This window comes from Amblyomma americanum, chromosome 2, assembly GCF_052857255.1.
Source record: "Amblyomma americanum isolate KBUSLIRL-KWMA chromosome 2, ASM5285725v1, whole genome shotgun sequence".
Lineage (NCBI taxonomy): Eukaryota > Metazoa > Arthropoda > Arachnida > Ixodida > Ixodidae > Amblyomma > Amblyomma americanum.
Window position 1 is genome coordinate 188,933,271 of NC_135498.1, and position 26,636 is coordinate 188,959,906.

The window sequence follows — 26,636 nt, forward strand, 5'->3', positions numbered from 1 at the left end:
GAGGCACGCAAAGCTCATAGACGCGAAGCGCCATAACAATTCGTCTCTCTCCTGGCCGCCTGTGGCGCCGCCAAGCATCGGTTTCCTTTGCTTCCAACATTCAGGTTGTCTTTTGCCTGCTTTCCTTGTGTGATAAAAGTGCACTATTGGTTTTAAAACAAAACTTGCTTCAATATTGGTCTGCGCAACCTACCTTTGTCAGCCTCAGAGATTCGTGAAATCATGTAGGATGGAAAATTCCTCCAAGGTGGCATCTCGTGTCCTATGGCGTCACCACGCTTGTACTTGCGAGATTGGCCTGTGGTGGCGATACCTGTATTTTGGTTCTTGCTATTTTCTACCTTACAAAAGCTTTGTTTTCAGTAAGAGCGGCGTTTTTGCGATCAGGAGCTGGTATTCTATCGATTCAAGCCAACTTCAATTTCTCCTCAGTGTACCTTTAATACTGAAAACGTCAAGATAAAACAGATTCGCATTTCACGCGCTCGTTTCACTCGCCCAGTGTCGAATATTGGGCCTGACAAATTACAACCACGACTTGAACGCGTGCAGTGAAAGCTTATACGCACTTGTTGACTTGGCAGGGCAGCCTGCTGTTAGGAGTGGGGCTTCAACCCCATAACAGGCCACCGGTGTTGGGGGATTGCGCTTCGATCCCACCGCTGCCACCAATTGTTAGATGCGGGCCTCTGGTTCGCCTGTGCCGTCTCTCGCCAAGGTCGGTGTCCCCGGGTTCCGGATCGGGAGACTGCTGTTGTGGGGTGATGAAGAGATGAGAGGGTCTTCGAGGTGGAGAACAGACTGAAAGGGTTTATAACATTTTTACATAGTTCGAAAGAGTGAATCGGGAGCTGGCTGATCACACGCCAGATCGCTGCTTAAATAGGATCCGCTGTCCCCAGGTCCCTAGTTGGGGAATTCAGTTCATTAAAATGCGTCGAATCACTGTGATGTAGATTACGTGTCCAGTCTTTAGGGTCCGCCTTCCAGGACGCCCCCAACAACACACTCTTTCCACTTCTGGCAGGTTATGGTCCGAGCTGTCCAGGCAGCAGTGATGAATAGCCCGAAGGGGGCCCCATGGCAGCGTCGAAGGTCAGTCACCTGCACTTCACAGCGGTAGCGTGAGAACTAAAGGCTGCCACTGCAGTTTGCAGAAGGTTCCACTTAGTCTAACCGCCGTATTCAAGAATGAAACTTAAGGTGTGACTTAAGTTCGTGACTTAAGTTCTGAGTAAAGTATGAGTGGCGAAGGAAGTTTCAAAAACGGCACTTAAGCAGCACTTATGAAAGTAGCGCTTTTAGATGTAAGTAGGCGCCATGGGAACGAGGCTAAGCAAACATTTCTGTATACCTAATAAATTCATGAACAAATAAAGAACAGAAGCGCCAAAACAGCGCTGCTAATACATAGTACAAGTCTCAACTAACGTTTTAACAACAACAAAAAGTTTTTTTCGGCTAGCTTTGGAGAACTAATATTACTTGTCTGGCCACAAACAAAGACGTCACTATAGTAGCGCGCGTAGTACTGCTCCTGTCGACGTCGTAGTCTTTCCGCTCGCGCGCGTCCATCGGTTGTATCATCGCCAGCTCTTTGTCTCTGCTTTATATTGTTATCGCGCATTTTAATTGTAAATTCACTGCTTGTATCGTATATATTTTTGGTATTATATTTATTGATAGTGTGTCTACACATCGGCTCGTGTAGACCATATCAAGAAGACTAAACCCATTTTCGCTCGGACAGAACGATACAAGTACTCACCTTTGGTCCTGGCTATTGAAGAGTGGAATTCGCTTCCGTCTAGCATTGCGAATATCACTGGAACATCGTCATTTCAAACAGCTCTTTGGTCATACTTAGAAAATTCCAATGTAGAATGATGTGCGTTTCTAGTTTTGTGCGTTTTGTTTGCTTCAGTTTGTGCGTGTCGGCCCAAACGTTCCTCGAAATGTTAGATGCCATCCTTTGTAACTTCTGAAGGTGTAATTTTTGTTATTTTGATTTGTGGGATTTGTTACATGTGCATTTTTCCAAGCATCTGTTCATAGCCACTTTTTCCTATTAACTTGTACCCTACTTCTTAACTTGTTTATTTCTGTGTTCAGCCGTTTATGTTTTGTGTTCTATATTTAAGTATTCCTTGATGAATCCCCCCCTATGTAATGCCCGCATTGGGCCTTTAGGGTATTGAAATAAATAAATAAATAAATAAATTTGTAGTGTGTTTTGTTTTCGGTACTGCGTTATTCTTTGGTGCTGTGTTGCGACGCGCGCGTGATGGAGAAAACGGAGAAGGGCAAAATTTACTTCTCCAAAGTAGAGCGAGCTCTTCTCCTCGACCTCGTCGACAAGCACAAGGCCGTACTAGAGAACAAGAGAACTGATGCAGTGTCAGTTGCACGGAAAAGGAAAGAGTGGGAGCTTATAGAAACCCAGTTCAACTCCAGTCACAACGTGAGCCCACGGACATGGCTCCAGCTGAAGAAATGCTGGGAGAACTGGAAAAATAAGTGGCGAAAGGCGAAAGCGGACGACAACCGGGAGATATTTAAGACCGGTAAGTCCTGTTTTCTTTCATCTTTGATTCTTTTTTGCTGACGAATTCAGAGGTTCTCTCCCAGATTACAGAACTGTTCCGATTGCTTGCTGCCTGCATTTTATGACTAGATTCCCCCTCCGCCCCTCAAAAAAAATACAGAGAATGTTTACGACATTCGAATCTGAGCGAAAGCATGATTTTGTGCTACGTAGAAGACGACGGTGAGCAGGCAGTGCCGCGGGACGGAGCAAATAAAAGTCGAAGACGACGCTAATTCACGGCGCGAGAATATGGAGCAGTTTAACAAGAGGTGTGTTCGCTCCGACGGTAGCGTAGTGGTCTCGCCCAACAGCCGTTAAAGATCTGTTCGCGCAGCCGCGGGTTCGATTCCCGTTCGTTGGTATTGATCGAATTTCCTTTTTCATAATTTGACCTCAGCTATATATATACCTCAGCACATGAGGAGTGATCGACTGCATTAAAAAAAAGTTTATCCATACTATTTCAATGCTAGTAATCATGGTCATGAACAAAGCTCAGTTAACAGTTTCTGTTGGGACATGATGGATTTTGGTTACTTAAATTAAGCATTTTAAAGACTGTCTATGAAGCCAGTGAGCCCAGCTCCACTGTGCTCTACATTAATAACGCCCTAAAATTGAAAAGAAGTTGCCCACTCTGCCTGCTTCTGGTCTTCTGACGTTACACCTACCATTTTGCTTTCCGTCGCTCGCTGTGTTGTCCTTAACTTAAGCTGAACCCTTTTCGTTAGCCTCCACTTTTTTCTTGAGGAACAGTGGTACACTGACATTCATGATCTAAGAAAACCTGCCATATGCACTCCATTCCATTCTTATCCTTCTATTATTTCCGTTGATGATTCGGATCAGCTGTCACTAGTTGCCCTAAGTGACCTGTTCCTCTGCCACTTCCAGCACCTCGCTACCAATTGTGAACTGTGAGGTGCTGGAACTTGTGCTGCCAATTTTCTTGCTGTGCGTTTTCACCGCCACAGTTAGTATCTAGCTTTCACGCACCCGCAGTTTGGAGTCAGCATGTTTAAGGTTGTTTCACCCGGAGAGTATTACTAAATAAATGCAAATATCGTGCTTCTGTCAGAGAAAAAGGCTCCTGCTTGCGCGAATAAACATGCATGTTTTCGTTGCTTCGTAGCGCTTAAATTCTGAAAGATACTTTGGCGTTCATGTCGAATGTGCTTAGTGTTTGTGAATATTCATCGAGGGATTTTTCCAGTGGTTGTAACAGCGCTTTCTGTGAATACCTAGGCGGCGGCTCAGCGGCCCCCAGCCAGCTCACTGAAGACCTGCAAAGAGTTGGCAGTGTCGCATCCCACATGGGGGTTCGCTTGGCGAACCCCTTCGACAGTGATCGCCACCAAGCAGACCCAGGCGGCGAGTCCCAACCCACACCATCGGTGGCCGCCCTGCTTTCGCGCACTCAAGATGGTTCTATTCCAGGAGCCGGTGGTATGACTTATTTTATATATATATATATATATATATATATATATATATATATATATATATATATATATATATATATATATATATATATATATATATATATATATATATATATATATATTGTACTGCAAGCTCCAAAAATATATATGAAATTATTTTTCTTGGAATACATATTCTGTGTATGTACTGCTTTTCTGTTTTGTATGCCTAGAGGATTAGATGAAACACTCCAGCAAAATGAATTGCAGCATCCCTGCCTGGCGCTTGTGTCTGACCATTTTTGCTGTTGTAGGCTGCTTCTGTGCTTATTATTATTTTTTTTCTGAGCATATGAGCTCTTCTGTCATTAAAAGTGTGCATAACAGCTGTAGCCATGTCCAATTTTCTGTGGCATCTGTGTTGTCTTGACCTGTCATAAAAATATTGGCCTGTGTGACCAGTGTTATCAAAGCTACAGCTAAGAGGTGCGAATGCACTGGCCGAACATTTTTTGCAAGGTGGTCATCCAAGGAGCATGATTGGCAGTGTATGTGACGATTGTACTCCGGAAATGTTTCCCTTCGAAGCAGGCTAAGTGCATGTTTTATGCCTCCTGTTTTGTTACATAAACGAACTCTAACGGAAGCATTGATTGAGTTACTGCACGACCAAAAATGGTAAAATATCACCTGAAGGACATTGAAAGCAACGAATACAAGCGTACAAAATAGCGCAGAATGCGTTTAAAGTACCCACTTCATTTTAAACCATTCAAAGGCTAAGGTAGCCTACAGTACTAGCAAAGATTGAAGTGTTTCTTGATTCAAAGCGACATTGCATTGGATTTGCCCTCATTTTAAGGTCTAATAGCAAGCACTTCCTCCGCATTAGGTGATGCAGAGGACCCGCTGTGGTCCTGGCACTATGAAGAGGGTAGCCCGCAGCAAGATGAGCAAATGGAAGAGGAGCCAGTGGCCATGGCAGCCTCCTTAACATCAGCCACAACGGCAACCGCAGCACCCTCGGTGGTTCCTGCTGCCTCTACAGCAAGGGCAGCAGGTACCAGCCGCATGAGCTCACAGAGGCAGTCGCCTGCAGTGCCACCTGCGCCAAGTGCTTTTTTTTGTTCCGGCAACACCGGCAGCCGCAGCACCCTCACCCTCAGTGCTTCCTGCTGCCTCTGCAGAAAGCGCAGCAGGTACCAGCCGCACTGCGGGCATGCATAGGCAGTCGCTGGTCGAGCAAGAGCTAGCAGCTCGCCTTAACGATATTTCTACCGAGAGGGCACAAAAGTGTAAAGAGCACCGGCTGCGGATGCGACTCTTAAGAGCAGACCACCGCGACAAGCTCACAAAGCGAGCGGCAGTCTATCAGCTCGAGATGGAAAATCTTAAGCTTAAGAATGACGTGAAACGGTCGAAAAAGATCCTTTTGGAGCTTCAAATAAAAGCAATAAAGGGGGAACTTTGAGGAGGGTGATGTTGGAGGTGGGGCAGGGGGACATAATCTGAAAAATGAAAGCACTGCAACTATGGCCAAGTCGCCTGAGAGAAGGGATGAAGTGGGGGGGGGGGTATACAAATAAGGAGCCAGATGAAGTCGATATAATGCCAGACGGTGTTCTTTAATGTGCACTGACATCGCATAGAACACAGGAGTCTGCAATTTGCCCCCTAACGAATGCAGCTGCCACAGCCAAGAGGCTAGTACCATAGCCCCTGAGCCATCGCAGCAGGTGAAAAATTTGTAACCTCTTATAGGAGCTCTGAAAGGGGCTCTAGTAAAGTTACAATATGCCTGGGACGTTAAAACATGCTAGTTCACGAATATTGTGTAGCAAGAATTTTTTTAATGCGCTTTGTAGCGGCTGAGCTCTCTGGAGTCAAAATTTGAATTCTCTCCTCTCATCACACTTTGCACGCTGGAAGGTCGGCGCTCCTCTGCCGGCCCCACCTCCGGGGTGCGAAGCTTCCTGACCCACCAGAGCTACGCGGCTTACTGGATGTGGCCATAGTAGCTGCCCGACGTCTGAAAGGATGCAACCAGTAGCCATCTCTCAACTTATATACGCATTTGTGAGCGATGGAGAAGGGCGCGAGCATGTAAGTCTCCGGGAAGTGCTGGCCAACTTTGGCGCGTGATTGTGGGTTCTCTGCAGGTGTAGAGGTGTATTATTTGGCTCGGATGTTCATGACAAGCAAATGCAGTGATTGAGAGAGTTGTGCTCTCCTCGGAAGGTGTTTCACAGCGCCTTTAAGTCTTGCTTGAATTTCAACCTCATCCAGCTTCTCTTAGTTGCTTTTTACTACAGAATGTCTGTAGTGTTTAGGATAGTCAAGCTGCCGCATTGCCTCAGTGGTTATGGCGCTCGGCTGCTGACGCAAAAGCCGTAGGTTCGATCCCAGCTGCTGCGGTTTAATTTTGGTGGAGGCGAAATTCTAGAGGTTTGTGTACCGTGTGATGTCAGTGCACGTTAACGAACCCCAAGGAGTTTATATTTACGGAGCCATTCACTACTGCGTTCCTCGTAACCCGACTCAGTTTGGGACATTAAACCCCCTTAAAGATAGCCAGTTGCTATATCCAGTTTGTAGTATGGTTTTATGCAGGGTAAAAGCATGCAGATTCTGTTTTTAGCTGCCACATGGTTGTGCAGTATGGTTTTAGTAATGTGTTCTGTTTGAACCAAATGTTTTGTCGTTCTTATTAATCAGTAGAGGAAAAGAGCGCGGACCTCCTGCCGTGAGTTATTTCATGAGGACGTAACTGCCACTTTGAGGCCGACTTGGCACTTTCTACGGGGTTGGTTGACTGCACTTTTTAGACATTCTTGTGGTCCAGCCACTTCTTTCCCGGAACCACGGCAGTAGACTAAAAGCTGGTTTAAAAAGCGCCTCTGCTACATTTCCTGTTTGATGTTTTGAAGTGTACGTAGTGCTATTTTTTGCTAATTCCCAGGTTTCCTGCATATGTAAGTGAAAGCTGTTTTGAAATCTACTTTTCTTCCTTTGTTTGGCACAGTCGTTTCCCAGCAATGTTTTTTTTCTCATTATTTCTTTTGCATAGCGCATAGGTTTCTTTACAGCTTTGTACCATGTATGATCATCTGCTGAATCTAATGTACCGTCATGCCATGTTAATTTTACCCCTATTGAAAGGGGCAGGTTTTCTGGGACCAAACTTTCGGATTGTATTTATGCCTCATTCAAATCCAATGTCTATGTCGAGACAATGGACAGGGTGAAAATGCATATAGCCTATTGGGACATATGTATTTTTGTCTTGTTATTATGGACAGCGATGACAACCAAATCCCAAGTGCCTCTACCAGATGTTGTACCCCTTGTATATTGATATTGATTGTTTTGAAGCTCCTCGCGATTACAATAACGCTCCCGTGTTTCCCAATTTCCATGTGCCACTATAGCAGGCTGCAGCCATAAGGCTTTATTTAAAGAATATTTGCTTCTTTTTCTTCACAATTCATTATTACGGCCAACTCACTTTATGGGCACTTTTGCTGGGGAACACTGTCAAGTTTTTTGCTTGTGTGTGATGTTCCTGCCCCAGTGTTGGCCACTGTGGGTATTGCATAAATAAGCAAATAAAATGCAGCACCAAGTGCACTCAGGGTTTTTTCTTTATTTTGTAACAGTGCAATTTACAAAACTTCCTTGAGTTGTGGAAAACACTGTTCACCAAGTAAGTAATTAAGTGGTTTATTAAAATAATAATAATAAAAAAAGAAAGGAAAATATTTTTGCTAGCCTACCATCGATACTGAAGCACCTGAGTTGGGCCAGCAGAAATGAACGATAGCAGGCAGAATGGAGAAATGAAATGAAAGAGGTGAGGGGACAGGAAGAGAGGATAGGGGGGGAGAGGTAATGTACACAAAAACTATTTACACAATAATAAATATGTACAGGTTGCGCACGTGATTAGTTCATGGTGAAGCAATAAAAACGCGCACAGCACAATGTTCACTACAGCTGCAGGGGGCGCCCAGCTGTTAGTCGGCCAAGGTAGCACTCGCTGAACATTCGGTCTCTGCGCGTAACTACCTGGCGGACACAACAACAAATAAGGAAATAAAAACTGGTGTAGTGCAACAGTGCATGAAAAAATCAGTGAAATATGATACAGTACAATATGATACATTATGATACAGAAAATGATACAGTACAGTCTCAGTACAACACTACTAATGTTGTGAAAGCAGAAATACACAGGTGCAAGAGAAACAGTTTTTTCGCAGGTAATAAGGGCGAAAATGCAAGAACCAGAGAAGTGCACAATGCGTATGTCGTGCTATTCCATGTCGGCGCATGTTAAACGACTCCAGTTGTTCTAAATTATTCCCAAGCCTTCCATTAGAGCCTCTTTTATAACTCATGTCATATCAGGGCATTAAACACCACAATTTAAAATTTTTATACCAATTTTAAGAAATATTTGAAACATGTGCAATGCAACAAGAAACAATATTTCATGGGTAATAGTGAACTCTTGAAGGGAAGGCTAGGATGTAGATTTTTATGTAGAAACAAGGCAAGGAAAAAGATAGTTGTCCTTCACAGATTACTTCTGCAAGTTGTATGTCCAGCATGATGATGCCCCTCAGTGAAAGTACTGGGCAATGATTCTGTCTCTAGTTCTAAAACCACTTGCCGAATCCACTAGTGGCACTGTGGCTGGTGGCTGGGCTGCTCTAGAGACAGGAACAGGCGCAGTACAATCACGAGTGGCATCGTACAGTAGAGTGGGTGGGACGGGGTCCTTGAGCAGCCGGCCCAAGTTGTGCAGCGCCGCACATGCCGTAATCACGATAGGCACCGTGGCCGTCTTGATTTGTAGTGTCATGTCGAGGCATGGAAACCTTCTCTTCCACACCCCGAAGGTTCGCTCGATGCTGCATCGCGTTCTTATTTGTGACTTGTTATACCTGTAGAAAATAAACGTTTTCTTTATTGAGAGCTGCCTTTACCTTTGTTAAAACTACAGCTTGAACTTACTTGTACTGTGGACTTCCTGGTAGAACATCATCTCTCAAAGGAGTCATCAGGTATGGCCTGCATGCATAGCCCATGTCACCAAGGAGGATGCCGGGAATGTCCCCCTGTTCGTACTGCACCCTGGCCCGACTGTTATAAAAAATGCGGCTGTCATGAGCCGAACCGGGCCAGCTGGCAACGAGGTCCAGAAACTGAAGTTTGGGACCTGTGATTGCCTGCAAAATAAATAAATTAGCACGAGTAAGATCGACTTGACCTGCACTGCGGCGAGAATGTTATTCTGGAATATGGAAGGAAATAGTGTAGGGCAGCTGAATAAAAATGTGTGCTTGTGCAAACCACTTGCATATAACATCAACACTGCTTGTTTTGAGCAATTTATATTCCTCGACACTGCATAAAAAAGTTGCAGCAACAATGCACACTTGTCTCGTACTGTTATGTTATTTTCATGCCTGTCATTACTGAAGGCATGTGCTACATATGCAAAACAACTCACTACTGTAATAGGTTACCTCTGCATTGAAAACAGTTAAAACGAAGGCTTATTTGTGATGAAATAGGACCAGGTAATTATTGTCAAAGCTTACTCTACTCAAAAATAAGAATTAAGTTTGCATACAACACAATACTCCTACGGCCTGTACTCATCTGCAAATCCAGGAAAAATCGCCGATTTAAACATTTTTCACAGAACTGTTTGTTAGTAGCAACATATTCTTTTGTTATGCTGTTATTGTTGTGATTATCAGCAGCAACAACGTAACGATGGTGAAATTACGAATTTACGTTATCAATACTAATATAACGCGAGGAGAAGAGAAAATTAAAAATACAATTACGGTAGTAAGGCAGCCTCGACCCCTGTTTGCGCCAGGGCAACTGAAATGCTGGCTTCTCCAAGTATGGTATCGAAGGGTGGCTGACATGCAGTCATTAGCTCAATACTTCCATACCTTGGAACCGATTATAGTGCGAAGGGCATTCCGAAGCATTAAATGGTGCCTCCCGCCGAATACTGAACATTATTTTTTCTCAGTTCGCCGAACATAATTTTTTTTTTGTCGCAGAACTTACCTGAACATTGATGGAGAAGTATCCTTTCCTGTTGCGGAAGACTTCTGCATCATTTCCTCCCGGACTTTTTATCGGGATGTGGGTGCAGTCGATGCAGCCGGTCACGCCAGGGAACTTCGCCACTGCGTAAAATTCCTCCATAACTCCCGGGGCTTCGGCGGCGCTCGGGAACTTCACGAGCTCCGCGAACAATGTCTCGGCTATCATGTGCGATATGCGCGCGATGATCCGCGACACTGTCGGTTGAGACACGTTCACAAGATCACCGGTGACGATCTGGAAGGTCCCCGCGCCGTAGAACCGCAAGGCCACGAGCAGCTGAAGCAGCGGCGGCACCGGGAGACCGCGTTCGTCGGTGTTGGCGCGCAACGGAAGCCTCCCAAGCAGCTCCAGCACCGCTTGCTTCGAGAAGCGGTACCTGCTCAAGAATTCGGCATCGTTGTATATCTCCATGGGGTTTTGCCGATCCCTGAGCACTGGCCGCGGAGCGCGCGCGTACCTGTACGCTCTGTCCTCGGCGATTTCGGCGGCGCGAGCACAGAAGTTGACGAAGTCCGAAAAACTGCGGTAGGACTCGGCCATGTCGAAATGCGGAAAGTGTCACTTAAGCTAGCAGAGAGCCTAGCTTAAGTTGTCGGGTCGATAAGTGCGCCTTTGATCGTGACTTAAGCGAAAGTGCTGTTTATGAAATGCTTTAAGCACCGGAGAGTCACTTAAGTCGTACTTACAGCTTAAGTGTCGTTCTTGAATACGAGGTTGTTTTCGAAGCACGATGATTCCGGCGTCGTTGGCTTAGTCAAACACGGCCGCATTTGCCACGGCTCATTTGCAGCCCCGCGCCGCTCGCCGGCTCCCCCGCCGTCCCCTCCGGGAGAAAGACGTCGTTATGTCCCGGGTGGGTCCGGCGTTTGAGAACAAACGACAGGCTCCCCAAAGCCGTTCTCAGGCAGCGAAGGGCCGTTTCACCCCGTAAACAGCCGGGGGGGGGGGGGGGGGGGGGAAGGTCCCTTATAGACGCCACCACCTGCACTCGTGGCGCTGCAACCGCGTCGACGGTAGAGTCACTGGAAAAATCAGAGTACCGCAAAGGTCGGCATTTGACTGGCAACACTGAGCGGCCACCGCCACATACATGGAGGAAGGAAAACTCCTCCATGGCCACATACCTTCCAAGCCGACTGCGTCGCAGGAAGGCCGCCGTGTTGGAAGAGCTCGATATTCGGTGACACACCGGGTTGAGTGTTTACTCAAGTGCTTTGTGCACGAAGATAATGGTTGCTAAGAACGAAAAGAAAGTTATTTTGTGCGAAGTAATGCAGCTGGTGGTTGTTTTGCACGCCGATCGTGTTTACTTCCGGAACTGTGCTACGATTGTGGGCAGCAGCTTAGCGCTGCTATCGGGAGCTTATGCACGCGTTTTTTCCCCCTTCCGTGGAGCGAGCTACGAAGGAAACATTTCTTTACTTCGAGCCGCAGTGAGGCAAGCTTGTGCTTTTGGGCATGAACATCGTGGACCGCCGTCGGCTTCTGGTGAATGTTTCCAAGCAGGACGAAACTAACACCTGACAGTGTCACAGGTAAGTACGTGCGTTCAGTGTATAATTTCACAAGCTAAATAGGATATATTTAATTTAGTTTATAATCGGATACCGCTCGTTCTGGACTCTGCCGGGCGACTTCGTGCGCCGTATACGCACGACACACCGCGACTGCCATGTGCGTCGTGTGCGCACCGGTGTTTGGCCGTGATCGTAAGACGATCTGTGCACAGCAGGCCTAAAAACCAACTTCGATGGCCATTTTGCGCACTAAATCTAGCGTGATTACAGCAACGTATATGTACAGAAGTACACTGATAATGAGCGAGCGTTTGCTACATTGCGATTTATGAACGCGGCTGTCTAGTGCGTTCATGAGTGGCTACTCTTCCCAACTTATTTACGACTGTTTTCTTATACTGCAAAGATTTGCTGCCTGTGTAAAAAAAAAGGCAGGAACGCCCGCTTGTGACGCAGCACTTTGTTTTTCTAAGTTACATGGGTGATGTATAAAATTCTTGTGGTTTTAGAGCGGTTTATGCAACATGCCCTGCATTTGAATTGTATGTGGCCACATAGTGACAGAGTGAAACTAAAGCTACTGGGTGTTCTGTTGGTTTGTATTCCTTGTTATGGATCAAGCACAACATCATTTGGGTATGCACCGTAGCATTTCAACATAAAACATAAGTATGATGACTTCAGTTCATTGTGTGTGCTCGGCTTACAAGCTCAAAATTTGAAGCATGTGTTGTGAATATCACCTGGCCGTCGGTTTCAAGCTCAAAATGCGTATGTATACATGAGCAAAGGATAAGTGAAAAAGAGAAAGTATTATGGGCCTCGTATTGACCATATTTTAAGAAAGGACTGCAATGTGTCAGATTCTGAAATCTTGTGTGTAGGTGACCAAAGGAACATAAATCAAAAGATGAGTTACTTGAATATTATATGCTTGCAGTGTTTGGTAATATTTTCTTGAATGTTATTTGTATAGGTCAGTTTCATTTGTAATAAAGATACAGGTACAAATTACACATTCAATGAAAGCAAGGCAGTAAACAATATGAACGCTTTTTGCGCGGTAAGCGATAGCCACCTTGCATCCATTTATTGATACCATATATAACATATACATTGCTTTCATTTTGCCGACCGCAAGCCTACAGCTTTAGTCATGAACAAAGTGGAACTTTGGGCTAGTTGGCAGTACTTTTTAGAGAGAGACTTGCCGAAGAAACAGAGGACGGAGAAAGAAGGATTGGAGAAGTGAAAACACTCAAAGAAGCTTTAATTGCAGAGACATACTCAAGGAGACCAACATGTCGGTGCTCACTGCTGTTGCAGAAAGCCTGTTTCAGAAATTGTGCAGAGAATATAGATGACCCACTGTCCTCAGTGCCACAAAGGAACAGCAGAAAAAAAATTCAGATTTTGCCCTGCTTCCACCCTATCTCTGTTCTGAAATGGCAGCAGAACAGTTCAACACAGACGTAGTGTTCGTTGGCTCCCACTCCCCTCACAAGTAGTCAAGCCTTTATACACTTTTCAGCTTAATTATGGTGAAGAAACTGGTTTGAAATAGGAAGTATGCCACAAAGCTTGTTGAATGTGCAGCAGCTGTGGTTTGCAAGATAGCTGTAGGTCTGTTTATATAGGCAGACTGGTCGTTTACTAAACAACTGACCAAGAGAATATGGTGCTTAACTTAATAAAATAATGCTCAATATCTGCATATACACCGTAAACCCTGTAGTTTTTATCTGCTGTACAGAAGCACAGAAGTCTTAGGACAATTAAAAGACAAGTTAGCTAGGGGGATTCTTGAGGCACCTCTCATTGATAGGTTGGGAAGGGACGCATGTCAATGATAGATCTGGTGTTGATTTTCTTCAAAGAGCACTTAGGTTGCTTAATTCTAGATAATATAGTTTTTTTTGTCATAAGGTGAGTCTTTATTCTTGTTTTTTAATTTCGCTACAGGTATGAAGCTTTCACCTTCTTTGCTTTTGATAGTTTTTGCTGTGATACAAATTTTTTCTCGTAATCACAAAGCTTTCGCCATTCCTGTTTAAGTGTTGTGGCTAGACACATTGCTTTCCTTAACGGGGTTATCAAATAAAGCTCATCCCGTTCTTCCTTCATCATCCTGTGTTTCTGAGTAAAGCCTCTCCTTCAAATGTGATCATGAAGTAGGCACACCATGCAAACTTCAAAAATGGGTCGACTAAGACACTTTGTCACCTGTAACAAAGTGCACGTAAATGAGTGACAGTGCCTTTTTTCTCTTTATGGCACACAAGCCAAACGTGCTTATGCTGAAGAAACTTGGAAGTGGAGGTACACCTGAAGTAGAAATTAAGAATGGCTTAGTTTTGCTCCTTCCGACTAGCAAACTGCCTGTAACATCCATCATGTACGGAAGCTACAAGTTCTGAAGCCTAATGAATTTTATGATTTCTTTTCTCGGATTTATAAAGACAGCTTTAACTAAGCGTCAATGCATGTGTTGCTTGGAACGTATCACGATCTGTAATTACTGTGCTAGCAAACTAGTTTCAGTTGCAGCGCCAATCATCACAATGGCAGTGAGGTAAACCGAATGCCCCTGCTGTTGCGCCCTTGGGTTAAGTGGAGTAATCACTGACTAAAGAATAAAGAGTAGTAATAGTGGAAGCAACTGCATTTCTTTCATACATTAAATTTTGATGGCACTGCAGAGGATGCTTTGCTATCTGTGAAAAGCTTTCAAAAAGCCCATGGGATCAGCAGATACAGTTTGAGCTATGAAATTGTCTGCCTTGTCATAAACAAACTACTCTGCATTACTCTGCAGCTGAATGGCACCGACAGAGACATATTCAGCCAACGGAGGTCCTCATCTGTCACCACTGGGAAGGCACAGCATTACACAAGAAAGGAACGCTCTTACAACTCACAACAGCGGGCGCTGGTGACTGGTGCCAGGACCTTCCTCGCAAGCCTTGTTTCTTAGAAAATATGCCGGTGAGCCAGTTCCTCTTCACCCGCATGTTCCAAGCAAACACTCATTCCAAAAGTATACATCACTGACCTCACCTCCAGAAGCAAACAAGTTTGCTTCACCTACGGAACACACTGGAGGCTAACACCACCAGTGTAAATAAACAAAGTAGAAGCACTGCAAACAGCACACGCAAGACTAGAAACACATATCACCCCTGCAGTCATCTTGAACAGCAAGTGGAGTTTGCTGTACAACATAACAATAACAGCTACCTAGTACTGAAAACAATTTAAAAGTACCAACTCTCAAACAGCAACACCCTTGGTGCATACGAACAAAAATAAAATTTTGTACATATGACAATGAAACTGCAAGAGCATGAACACCAGAAAACACCGATTGCACAGTACCTCCTCAAAACCACAGCAAAGTCTGATTTCATCCTTCTGCAGAATACAGAAAATAGTTTTTGAAGCTACAAAGCCTTACGTACAAGCCATAATAAGCAGAGTGAGCCAGTACTCTCATCCTAAGCACGGACCAGAACAGCTTCTCAAATACACTTAACATTTTGCCAAGATGACAGTAGATAAAGCATCATCTACCACACAAATATGAATGTGTGCTTACAACCCACCTGAACAATGCAATCCAAGAACATTGCAAATGCATCAAACTGCTTGAATAAATTTTAAAAATTCTATGCTATGCGTACAGCTTCTATACAAAAAAAAAATAACAGCAACAATGAACAGCACTAACTGGGTTCAGCTCACAAAACTCCTGCAGGCATTTTTCCCCACATAGTGCAGCAAATTAAGCATTAGTGGAATGGCTAACAAAGACTAGACACAGAGGCACAGTCATTCAATATCTGTGCCTTCCGACTCCCTTAACAAAGACTTGGTCAGGTTTAAAAAAAAAAACCAGAACCAGCTTGCAGTGATGAGCCACGAGTCAGAAATAATTAAATAAATATTGCAAACTGGAATAATTTCTTCTTTGCCTGACCCTGGAGGCTGAACTCAGCATGGAACATCATATGTGACCAAATTCAAAACACATTTCACACCAAACACACATGGCCATTGTTGTTAGAGGACTATAAACACCTAACTTTATTGCGTGTTTTCTTCTGTCAAACGATGCGTTAGACATTAGAATACATGGGTTAGTGGGTGGTATTTGCCTACAACTGCTAAATAATTTATAATTGAATTTCTTCTGTCATGTTGTTTTGGTTTCATTGACCAATTACGCCTGTCATTTCAAGTTAATGTTTTGGTCACGTGATCCATTAAAAATTAATATAATCGGTGATGTGTAGTTTCAATTCACTACAACATTTAATCCAGCCTGTTTCAAGACCTGCAATGACAAAAAATGACCTGTCAGGAATTATATCAGTTTTTCTAGTGGATCAAGTGACCATCAACTTGACGTCACAGTCGTCGTTTGGTGAAACTGGAACAGCATCTAGAAGAAATTCAATTATAAATTATTTAGCATTTGTACACGAATACCACAGGCTGCTCCATGTATATGAATGTCTAACGCATCGTTTGAAACAAGAAAACATGCAAGCAAAGATGTGGTGTCTATAGACCTTTAAGGGTACTAAAGACAGTGACAAGCCCATATTACAAAAACACGTCATCCTTTTCAGCCTGAGACATACAAAACGTAGAATAATGGTACCCCGCTGTCGATTCTTAGCACAGTGCAACAACGTACTGATATGGACACAGAATTTATGCTTGAAGAGCTAGACCATTCTGAAAGTTACAGCTCACTTTACAGTTGAAACAGCTGCACGCATGCCAACACTTTTTGATCCGCACTTAGAGTTCTGTGCTGCTTTCCTTTGCAGCATTTCATTTTTTGCACGCAGTGCAAAGCGCAGCCTACACAACAAAAATTCACGCACAACTTTGTCTGCAACATTGTGACATACAGGAAAAACAGTGAACGCGGGCTCCACGGCTGCAATGAGGGTTCTGACTTGATCAATGTTGGCTTTTCCCATGACAAGAGACTCTTCATTCTCCCTGAAGTATGTCTCCACACACTCTATGAGGTGCATAACATTTTCAGATGGTGTGCAAAGAGATTGTTTGTCTGGAACGTAGTTCTTGAGTGCCAAAAACCTGTTTTCATTCTTTGCCGGCTGAGCCAATAAAGCTGTGCAGCTCTCACAGAGCTTGTGCTTTTTCATAATGTTGCGTGCTACATAACCAGCGACATACTCTAGAGACTGCTGTTCTTCAGGCTCAAGGTCTCCTACTTCCTCTGGCATATTTATATTCCCTAGTTCTTCAGCCAAGTCAGGTCGGGAGGAAAGAAAATCTGTTAGCTGAACAGAGTCATCAATGTCGTAAGAGCCATGCCTGCTTGGCTTGAAAAATTGTGCCAGGACAATGACTCTCAAAGTATACTTGAATTCCCGTGCCCTGGGCACGGGCGACTTAACTCTTATCGTGCTAAATAGGTTCTCGAGTGCGTCTTGGCAGAGGCGACTCAATAGCAGAAATTTCAAATTCTTGCTTTGCACATACAGTTCACGTAAGTTCAGTGCAGTTGTAGTTGTTATTATTATGCCGGCCTGGATAGGCTTCCATGTTGCATTCGTCTTTGCTTTGTCAATGATGCGGAGGTTCCTGAAGACCTCCATGAAGTCATTCAGGAAGGTCACAGCTTCCTTTCCCTTTTCAGAGCAGAGGTCACTCAACGCCATAGTTGGCGTTCGAGATGTCATGAGGGAAAACCACTTGAACACCTGGTCCACAAACCATGCTGTCGTTAGGGCCTCTTCGTCTATTTTGCCCTGCTCGACCAGAAGCCGTAGGGCAGATGCTACTGCATGGTTAAATACAGCATATGCTGTGCCTACATTCATTTTTCATAATGACTTGGATTTAAATGTTTTAACTTCAGGCGTGGAGCAAGCTTCAGGCTATGCTTCTCGTCAATCTCGCATAGCTGCTCTAGGTACTTGATGGAGACCTGCAGAAGAAGCAAATGATCATTGTCGATTTACATGTGTAGGCTAATGTAGCATTTTGTATGTTTGCAGGTGCTTGCCTCTCATGTAATGCCCTCACAAAGGGACTCTTGAGTTATCTGAATAAATAAATAAAACTGTAAAACCATATTTGTATTTATTTCAGCTGAATCCTATACATGCATCACACTGAAGTATGCATCACACTTCATTGCAGATGCAAAAGTCGCAACATTTTTCAAATAATTAAAATCCATTGTGCACGCTGTGTTGTGAACAGCAATAAAAGACGGTGTGAGACTTATACAGCAACTTACCTCATTGGATGGCAACTTGTTCTTCCGCACCGTGTCGTCGTCTAGAAGGATTTTTTGTTGCCGAACCAGGTGCCCGCGCAAGTTCTTCAGCAGGTGGGGTGCGTCCGCAAGGAAATGGAGGCTTCGGTTGTTTCCACATGGATGGGGGCAGGTGGTCCTTGGACGACCATACTTAGTGGCCATGATTCCACGCAGCCTCCAGATGGCTTGATTTCCTCCACCCATATCTGACGTAATGCAGTCCACCGATAGGCCGATGCTTTCACAGCGCCTGATGATTTCAAATAGCAAGTCCAGTACTTTGGCTGCATCAAAGGATTCAGCTGAAATGAAAATAAAATGCTGAAACCTTTCATTTATTTTTTACTCATAGGGATATGCATACTGATGCTGCATTTATTGCATTATGCTGCTATTAGTGGTGCCTCTCACCCGCTCCACACTTGGCTGGCACACAGGCAACATGGCAGGGCACAAGGCCAAGTCGATAACCACTTTCTTGAAGCCTTGCTTCATTTTTTCATGCTATCTTCGTTCACTCATCAGCCGCTTAGGAGGTTTAGCAAGCAAGTAAACTAAGTACCAGCGATGACATGTCACCAGTAGTCGTGCCAAGGATGCTGCTTTAGTTGTGCGAGACATCACTTCGTATACCTATGTAACAGTCTATACAGTACGGACGACTCATTTCGGCTTTATTCTGTGGGTTGTCATTGCCTGCGACACTAGGTAGTCTTAACCAACATCAACTGCACTTTCTGTAAACCTGCCCTGTGCATTAACTCGCTACCATCCAAGAAAAAGTAGGCAGTTCAGTAAAGATTCTAGGAGGAACGTTGCCACTCCATGTTACACATCACCGGCATGCAACTTTTTAGGAATTGGCTAAACAGTCCCTGCAGTTATGCACATATGAAAAGTGAAAACATTGTGTTGTTCCCAACTTTACATGAAAATTCACTTAACACTTTAACTTCCAACTGCTACTTACCTGTGAAATGATACGCGACAGTCTGCTTCCATCTTGATGCAATTCCACCAAGCATGAAAACCAATGCATGTGTGGCCAGTACAGGTTCTGCACTTGGGTCCGAGGAAGGAAGAGTGGGGCGGCCTGAAGAATATTTCAAGAATGCTTATTTGGGGCATAGCAGTGCAGAGCTGTCCAGCATACATTATAAAGTAAGCATGCAGTGTGTTTTATTAGCACAGGAAAGCACCAAAAATAGAATCAAAACAAATATTGCTGAGTTGGGTTTAGTAGCACATAAGCATCTAAGCCTGTCATGCAGCAAGCTTAAGCAAATTAAGTTGGACACCACTTTGATAGCTTTGTTTATCAGGTATAACAGGTTTCATCTAAAACTACACAATATAAGGTATTCCAGGGATGCTTGAACGGCTTTCTGTGTGTACCTATACACACACATTTAGTCATTAACCCTTAGATATTGAAATTAGTGCAGTAAAAAAATTAGTTGCATTTCATTTTTGTTTCCACACTGCTAAATTAAGTATCACATGCCAGTGCTCATTACTGCATTGGTTTTAGCTGCAAGAGAACTACACTGCCTGATATGTAAACAACAGGCCGCATTTGTTTTTGATGAAGCCTTACCTATGACAGAGCGTGTTGTAATATCATAGTCCAAACCAGGTGTCAGTTGGATTTCGTCCAGCATTAGAACCGCATAACGCTCTTCATTGTGGAATGTTGCCACTTTTGATGCCAAAGCTGGAAACACTTCTTCAAGAATACCTAGAATGGCAAGAAAAGAGCCTTTTATTATGTTTGATAGCTTTAACATTAGTTCAAGGGTATTGTAGAGAGCATAATTACAGTGTATCTTTGCTGAAGAACGTGCATGCTGGAACGATCACTGCTAGTTTTCTTTGAAATTCAAAATTACAAGCTTCAGCCCAGTGTTTCAAACAACCTCCCTTCTAACTATCAGAGCATCTATAAAATCTTTTCTAAAAAGATGAGTGCAAGCCTTCTGCTGCCGCCTAATATTTGTAGCTGTACTTGCTATGTGATCATCGGTGAAGTCAACAGCTAGTCCTGAGTTGCACCTGCAATTTGGAAAATGTTATTATAGAGCTGCAAACATTGCTGCATACCTGGGGTAAACTTGATGTCTTCAATATGCTTCTGAAGTGTGCGTTCAGCAGGGAGTGGCCAGCCATTACCTCTCAGGTACTCATAACCTCTTCCCCCACAGGCAAGTCTGACCTTCAGAGACTCCTGAATTGTCTTCTGAGTCTATGATGACCCTCTCATTGTTCCCTTTTGCAGGACACGGAGCTGGTCTTCTGCAAGAAGTCCATTAAAAGAACTTCTCAGGGCGTCACACTCCATTTCCGCCCTTGCACGCTTTCTTCTTTCCAAGTTAAGTTGGCGTTTCATTACGTCAACTTCACTGAACATGTTGGGAGGTGCATCCTCTTGAATATCAGAGGTTATGGGCACTTCTGTTGCCACATCAGCAGATTCATCATGATCATGTGGCTCTTTTGAAGACTTGAGTCCATCTGCTATGCTGTCAGCAGCTGCAAAAGTTTTCATAGCAATTTTTTGGTTTCCAACACTTTTTGTACCAACATATCCAACTGCATTACTTGTAGTGCTACACTTAAAAGGGCAGCGTTAATGAAATAATTGATGTTCCTCTGTTTGGTCACCGTATCAAGCCATGATTCAGATCGTAAAAAAGTTAGAAGATCAATACCAGTTACATTCAAGTACGAAATTGTCCATTTTGCATTACATGTGGCTACATGATAACTGACCGACAAAGCACTGCTGCAGTGTATGTATGAAAAACACATTTTGATTAGGGGGAAAATTACCTATTAGCAAGTTTTCCTCTTCAGGTTCAGCCTGTTCTTCAGCCAAGTTGTTTGCTGGTGAATTAGGAAGGCGGGCGAATGGTGGCTTTCTGATTTTTTTTGGCACACGGTGAGAAAAAATACTTGGCACAGCTTTGTGCTTTAGCCTCTTCTTCCCATCCACTCTAGCCTTCTCAAAGTCTTCTGCACAAAAGTGGTCCTGCAAATGTTGTATGGTTAGAAGTGTGATGCTGGTCACCCAAACGCTGGGCTGCCCAAGGAGGCTCCCAGGGCTTTTTGAATGAAGCTTTGTTTCAGACATGTGAAACAAGAAAAACATGGAAGATAGCTGCAATAACAAGTTTAAAGACCAACTCAAGAGACAAAGAATACCTTAAAAAGGTTTAGAAGTTTACGCAACTAAAATAGCTCATTTGGGTGCAAACGCGCACGTGGCCGCAAACACGCAGCTTTAAGGATTGCTAACATTTAACTCATTTCTATTTTTCTACCCATGCCAACACAACTGCACAGAAAGCGGCCGTTATGCGGACGCATGACATGCACTGACGATGTTTTTATTGACTGTGATCGTCACGGTCTGCGAAAAACAATTAGGTGCCATGGATCGAGTGACTCGAGGCGAGAGCGCGCTCACGTGCGCGGAAAAATCATGCGAGTAAGTGGTGCACGTGAGGACGCGGAATTCTCGCGTGGCAAGTGGACTCTAGACAAGTGTTCCTTCGCGTGCCACGAGCACGGAATAATCGCGTGCGATGAGGAACAAACGCGAGCACGTGTACCCGCGTCAAGAGTGCGAGGCGCTAACGATCCCTGCAATGAACTCCTATTTTCGTAGCATCGCTAACACCGCGTGCACTTCGCTTAAATATCTTCTAAAACAGTGCCGAAAAGCACAAACAAGGTGTACTTACCTCGCACACGCGGGTGTTTTTCGTAGGCTTGAAGTTCTCCCGGCCGATTCTGTGTAGCCACGCAGAACGACGCTCTCGGTCATTTTTCCCGGTCGGAATCGAGAAAAACGTCTTTCCAGACTCGGTTCGGTTGCTGCATCCGAAGGCGCAGCAGCCAGGCATGATTCCTTGCAGTCAAACACGAGTGCGACAATCAGAAAACAAGAATCGTAGGGGACCTGCGATGTCTGCGCTCTAACTCAGCCGGCCCGCCCGGCGCTTGGAAGGTATATGGCAGCCCAAGGTCACGTGGTACGGTTGGGCCAATGAACGCGTCGGCGGCGAGGGGCAAACGAATGCGGTACTCTGAAGTTTTTCCAGTGACTCTAGTCGACGGCCCTTTGAAGCCTCTGTCGATTGATGCTTCTCAGTGGCTTGAATATTCTTGGCATGTTGGTGTCTCCAAACGTAACACTGCGTTCCGCGTATATGATGCTGACGGGAGGTTTTTCATGACCATAAAAAAAGCGCTTTTTTTTTACTCTAGGGGAGAGCATGGGAGACCTTAATACTCAACTCCTTCCTGTTCTATGAGCAGTCCAGTGTCCAACATGCCGGCCCACTTAGACCTATTTATGATAAGTTCCCCTGTGTATACCTCCCGCACCCCTTTTCTACCCCCCCCCCCCCCTCCTGTTCTCTTTTCCTCTCATATTTGGATATGGTGTCCGCCGGACGGTTTTTTTTCGCTGCCTTCTCGGTATCGGCAGTTTGAACAGCAGCACTCACTTGCAGGATACTTTCTGACGAAACGAAAACTGTCGCACTTAGCTTGATCCTTATTAATTTTCATTCGCTTATACTGCGTTTCCTTTGTAGTTTTTTTGATCGAGCGAAACTATGACAGTACCGACAGACATATTTTAGATCCCTTTCTCGAGTATAGAAGAATCAAGTTCGAACTGTATTTCCAACCAATCGAAAAGGGGACGGCCAATTTGGCTGCCACCTCATAACCACTGCCGAAAATTGCCGAAACGTTTCGTCGCCAGTGGCACGGAACAAGCATTTCTGGAGCGGATTAGAACATCAAATAGTATTACCATTTCGGCTACCTCCTCGGCGTCGAGGCATCATCATGTCTGATGCTATGCATGCAAAAAAATTAAAACCACATGCTTGATGAGCAACGCAGGGTTCCTTCAAGTACATGATAGAAACAAGAACCTCCGGCGTTACCTAGAAGTGCGCTTGGGTTTCGCGCCGTTTCCGGGTTTCAGCCGAGCTTGTGAAGTTCAATAGCCGGGACAAGTAGGCCAGGCTCTTCGTGTCGGCAATGGAAGGCTCTGCCGGTTCCGTGCCCGGTACAATAAAAAAATTACGATCAGAGCAGAGCTCTACAATGCACACGCCCAAGCACACACACAAAAAACCTACCCGCCCACTACGGTGCCTAACGTTACCCGACGGGCACTGAACCTTCATTGGGCGTCCTGCAGACGCCCTGCAGACATCCTAAACGTCCAAAGGACGTCCAAGGGAGTTTCAATGCCCATTGGGTAGTTATTGCTGAGAAGCGGGTAGTCATTTTTGCTGTAGAGAGCATTGAAACTTTGCGTAGGTGTGCTCTGGCCGCGAAGGAAGCATGTCGAGAGACATCTACCTTTCTAGTAGTGGCAGTGCGAAATTCCATCAAAGGATCTGATTGCACTGGCAAAGATCTTGCGCCCATGCCGACGGTGCACCATTAAGGCAAACAGCAACGAAAGACGGCTGTTTCCGCGCTGGCGGAATCCTCTGGTTTGGGTGTCCAAAGGCACCGGCATGATGTATTATGCGGTCTCGAGCACGCTCGGCAGTAAATATTTGCTTCTCTCGGCTGTCAACAACACGGAAATAGCCAAGCGGATACTTTCGTTGCGAGACACAAGTGGCAAACTTCTCCACCCACCAATCACATCCACACACATCCACTCACGTCACTCACATCCACTCACAACGACTCAGTCACTCACATCGACTCGCATCTACTCGTCACTGCTGTCCACTTACCACTCACCTCCCCTCACACTGACTCGCACTCACCTCCACTCACACTCATCTCCACTCACAGTGACATCCACTCATTCGCACTCACACCCATGACCACCCACACACACGACCACTCACTCACACTCACGTCCGTGAGCGTGAGTGAGGCGATATGAGTGCACTCATGATTCAGTACATGTGCCGACCTGTGGTACTGGCTGTTCCTGAGTGCAACCTTGTCGTCACTCGATGCGGGTGGAGGGGCTCTTTGTACAGCATTCAAAATCATATTATGTTCCCCTCAACTCCTGCAACTAAACCTTGCTGGAAAGCATCTCCTTACGTCCATGAAACAAGTCAAATCGTTTGTTTGCGTTCGAAATTTAGTGCCTGTACCCATTTAAAAACAAAATGAACAAGGGTTCTGGGGAGCCTCAGTCTGAAGGCAACGTTTCGACTTCTCCTAGTGAGCCTGCTTTCCTTTGACCCTTGTTCATTTCGTTCTGCGTTGCCAAGAATCACATCTTCCTGCCATCTCTCAACCGTTAATTTAATTTCATTGCCTTGGTTTCTTATCAGATTTCGCTCAAGAGAGCGAACCAATTTAAGTACGTGAGCGCAATAGCAGATGTAAGACTGGACACGGGCTTTAGAATCTTCAGAGAGGCTGGCGCTCAACGAAGAAGACGACGAGAAGCGCCTAACATTGCGAAGCTCGAGCGCCGAACGCTCGGTCGCTCGAGCGTGCTCTGGACTGAACGCGGTCTCTGTTCTGTGCCTGGACGGTTCGGCTGGTTGTTCGTGACGCTGTGCTTATTACTGTGCTGTGCTGTGTGTGCTGTATTAGTAGTGTGCTGTGTTCTTATTACACTGATAACTACTTACCCCCAACAAGACCTTATCAGCGCAGTTCGAAGAAAGCTAACGTCAAGATCACACAGCCAAGACGTTGCTCCATTTTCAAACCAATGAGATACCCTGCGCATCTATCGTCCATGGGCAGGTAGATCATCTATATAGAACCTTACATCGTCCTGCAGGGATTCATTGGTGATATATGTGCATGGTTTATTTATTTATTTAGTACATACTGTTGGCCTCACTTTGAGGCCGTAACAGGATCAGGTTTACATACATATGAAAAAGTGCGAAAGAAAAAAAGAAAAAGAGAAACAGCAGAGAAGGAACTTTTTCATTTTACACAAAGGTACACGTAAACACACATGGTGACACTGTTGTTAATAATTTTCAAGGTGGTTTGTTAGCTTCGATACAAATGCCTCAGGGTACATCTCGTTCACAATTTCTGGAGGCAACATATTCCACTCACGAGTCACATGTGGGGAAAAATGAAAATTTGAATGTATCACTACGGTATCTGTATTCGGATAGGTGTTTTTCATGTTTTGTTCTTGTGACACGTGTGTTAGGCTCAAACAGATATCTAGTCTTATCATGTTTTGTGCGATCATTCAAAAGGAGGAACAGAAACTTAAGCCGCAGCAGTCTGGCTCGTGTGTGGACTGTAGAGAGGCCGGCTTTTTGCAGAAGCAGTGTGGGGGATTCATGACGACTGTATTTGTTGAAAATAAATCGGAGAGCTTTTCTCTGGACACTTTCTAATCTATCAATATATTGTTTAGTGTAGGGAAGCCAAGTAATAATACTGTTTTCTAGCGCAGAACGAAAAAGTGAAATGTATGCCAAAAGTTTTGTTTCCGGTGAAGCAAGTCGAAGGGAACGTCTTATCATGTAAAGAGCAGATTGCGCCTTTGTGGTAATGTGTGTCACGTGCTCCTTCCATCGTAGGTCCGAGGCAATAATAACGCCAAGATACTTGAACTGCTCTACCTTTGTGAGTGTCTTCTGTTCGATTTCATAATTGTAATTTAATAGCTGTGTCTTTCTAGTGACTGTCATGCATACAGTTTTTTCCAGGTTGAGGGCCATATGCCAGTTTTCACACCATTTCGATACAGAGTGCAGTGAATTGTTTAGGGCAATTTGGTCGGCAGGGCTATTGATTTCTTTGTAGATGACGCAGTCATCCGCGAACATTCATACTGTTGCACCGATATTCTTGCTCAAATCATTAATAAAAAGAAGGGAAAGAAGTGGTGCAAGCACTGATCCCTGTGGCACGCCAGAGAATACTTCCGCCAAGTCCTACTCGCTGTTTTCAAAGAAGACAAACTGGTGACGACCATTTAAATAGGCTTTTAACCAATCAGTTACTGTACCATTACCAAGGAAGTGAACTAGCTTATAGTGAAGCTTAGGATGAGATACCCGGTCGAAGGCTTTTGACAAATCAAGGAAAATCATATCTGTTTGCTCCCCTTTATTGATTGTCATAGCTAAGTCATGGACCGTTTCTAGTAATTGTGTCGTCGTAGACAAACCTTTTCGGAAACCATGTTGATTGGGAATAATTAATTTGTGGTCTTCAACAAACGTTGTAATGTGCTTCAAAATTAAATGTTCTAGGATTTTGCAGACCGTAGATGTAAGAGAAATAGGACGGTAGTTGGAAACATTGGCTGGGTCTCCTGATTTATGTATCGGAATTACCTTAGCTGTTTTCCACAACATTACCGCGCGCTGCTTCGGGCATTACCGTCCCGACGCAACACGCTGGCCATGGGGGACGCCGTTGTGGAGTGCTCCAGATTAATTTCGACCAGCTGACGTTCTTCAATGGGCGCACCGTGCACGGGCGTCTTTTGCACTTCGTCTCCACATAAATGTGCCTGTCGGAATTAGATGCAGTGGTCATTTTAAAAGTAATTTATTCCTTTTTTTACGAGAAAAATAAAAATGAAATGACAGCAGCTGAACGCTATAACTACGCCATAACGCCTTAGCGATGTGAAATCGGTGTCTCATTGCTGTATTGTGAATATTTTCGAAGGAGTTGAA

At 44.6% G+C, this 26,636-nt stretch overlaps 2 protein-coding genes across 2 annotated transcripts; one reads left to right on the plus strand and one right to left on the minus strand.

Annotated features, from left to right (window-relative positions):
• Positions 1-1,590: 1,590 nt before the first annotated feature.
• Positions 1,591-4,604, plus strand: LOC144119258 (myb/SANT-like DNA-binding domain-containing protein 3). Its single transcript, XM_077651926.1, has 3 exons — positions 1,591-2,564; positions 3,833-4,033; positions 4,600-4,604. Exons 1-3 carry the CDS (start codon positions 2,285-2,287, stop codon positions 4,602-4,604), a joined length of 486 nt encoding a protein of 161 aa, XP_077508052.1. The 5' UTR covers positions 1,591-2,284.
• A 14,972-nt stretch (positions 4,605-19,576) lies between these two features.
• Positions 19,577-22,100, minus strand: LOC144122094 (uncharacterized). Its single transcript, XM_077655617.1, has 4 exons — positions 21,708-22,100; positions 20,794-20,992; positions 20,065-20,493; positions 19,577-19,702 (listed from the first exon to the last, which is right to left on the minus strand). Exons 1-3 carry the CDS (start codon positions 21,867-21,869, stop codon positions 20,207-20,209), a joined length of 648 nt encoding a protein of 215 aa, XP_077511743.1. The 5' UTR covers positions 21,870-22,100; the 3' UTR covers positions 19,577-19,702; positions 20,065-20,206.
• Positions 22,101-26,636: the final 4,536 nt, after the last annotated feature.

What these genes read in the sequence shown, in the direction of transcription:
- LOC144119258 (XM_077651926.1), top strand. Translation starts at nt 2,285, where the DNA reads ATGGAGAAAACGGAGAAGGGCAAAATTTACTTCTCCAAAGTAGAGCGA. An exon ending in CCGGGAGATATTTAAGACCG is followed by an intron (nt 2,565 to 3,832) that starts GTAAGTCCTGTT and finishes GTGAATACCTAG; the next exon opens with GCGGCGGCTCAGCGGCCCCC.
- LOC144122094 (XM_077655617.1), bottom strand. Translation starts at nt 21,869, where the DNA reads ATGCCTGGCTGCTGCGCCTTCGGATGCAGCAACCGAACCGAGTCTGGA. An exon ending in AAAACACCCGCGTGTGCGAG is followed by an intron (nt 20,993 to 21,707) that starts GTAAGTACACCT and finishes CAACATTTGCAG; the next exon opens with GACCACTTTTGTGCAGAAGA. An exon ending in AGAGGAAAACTTGCTAATAG is followed by an intron (nt 20,494 to 20,793) that starts GTAATTTTCCCC and finishes AAACTTTTGCAG; the next exon opens with CTGCTGACAGCATAGCAGAT.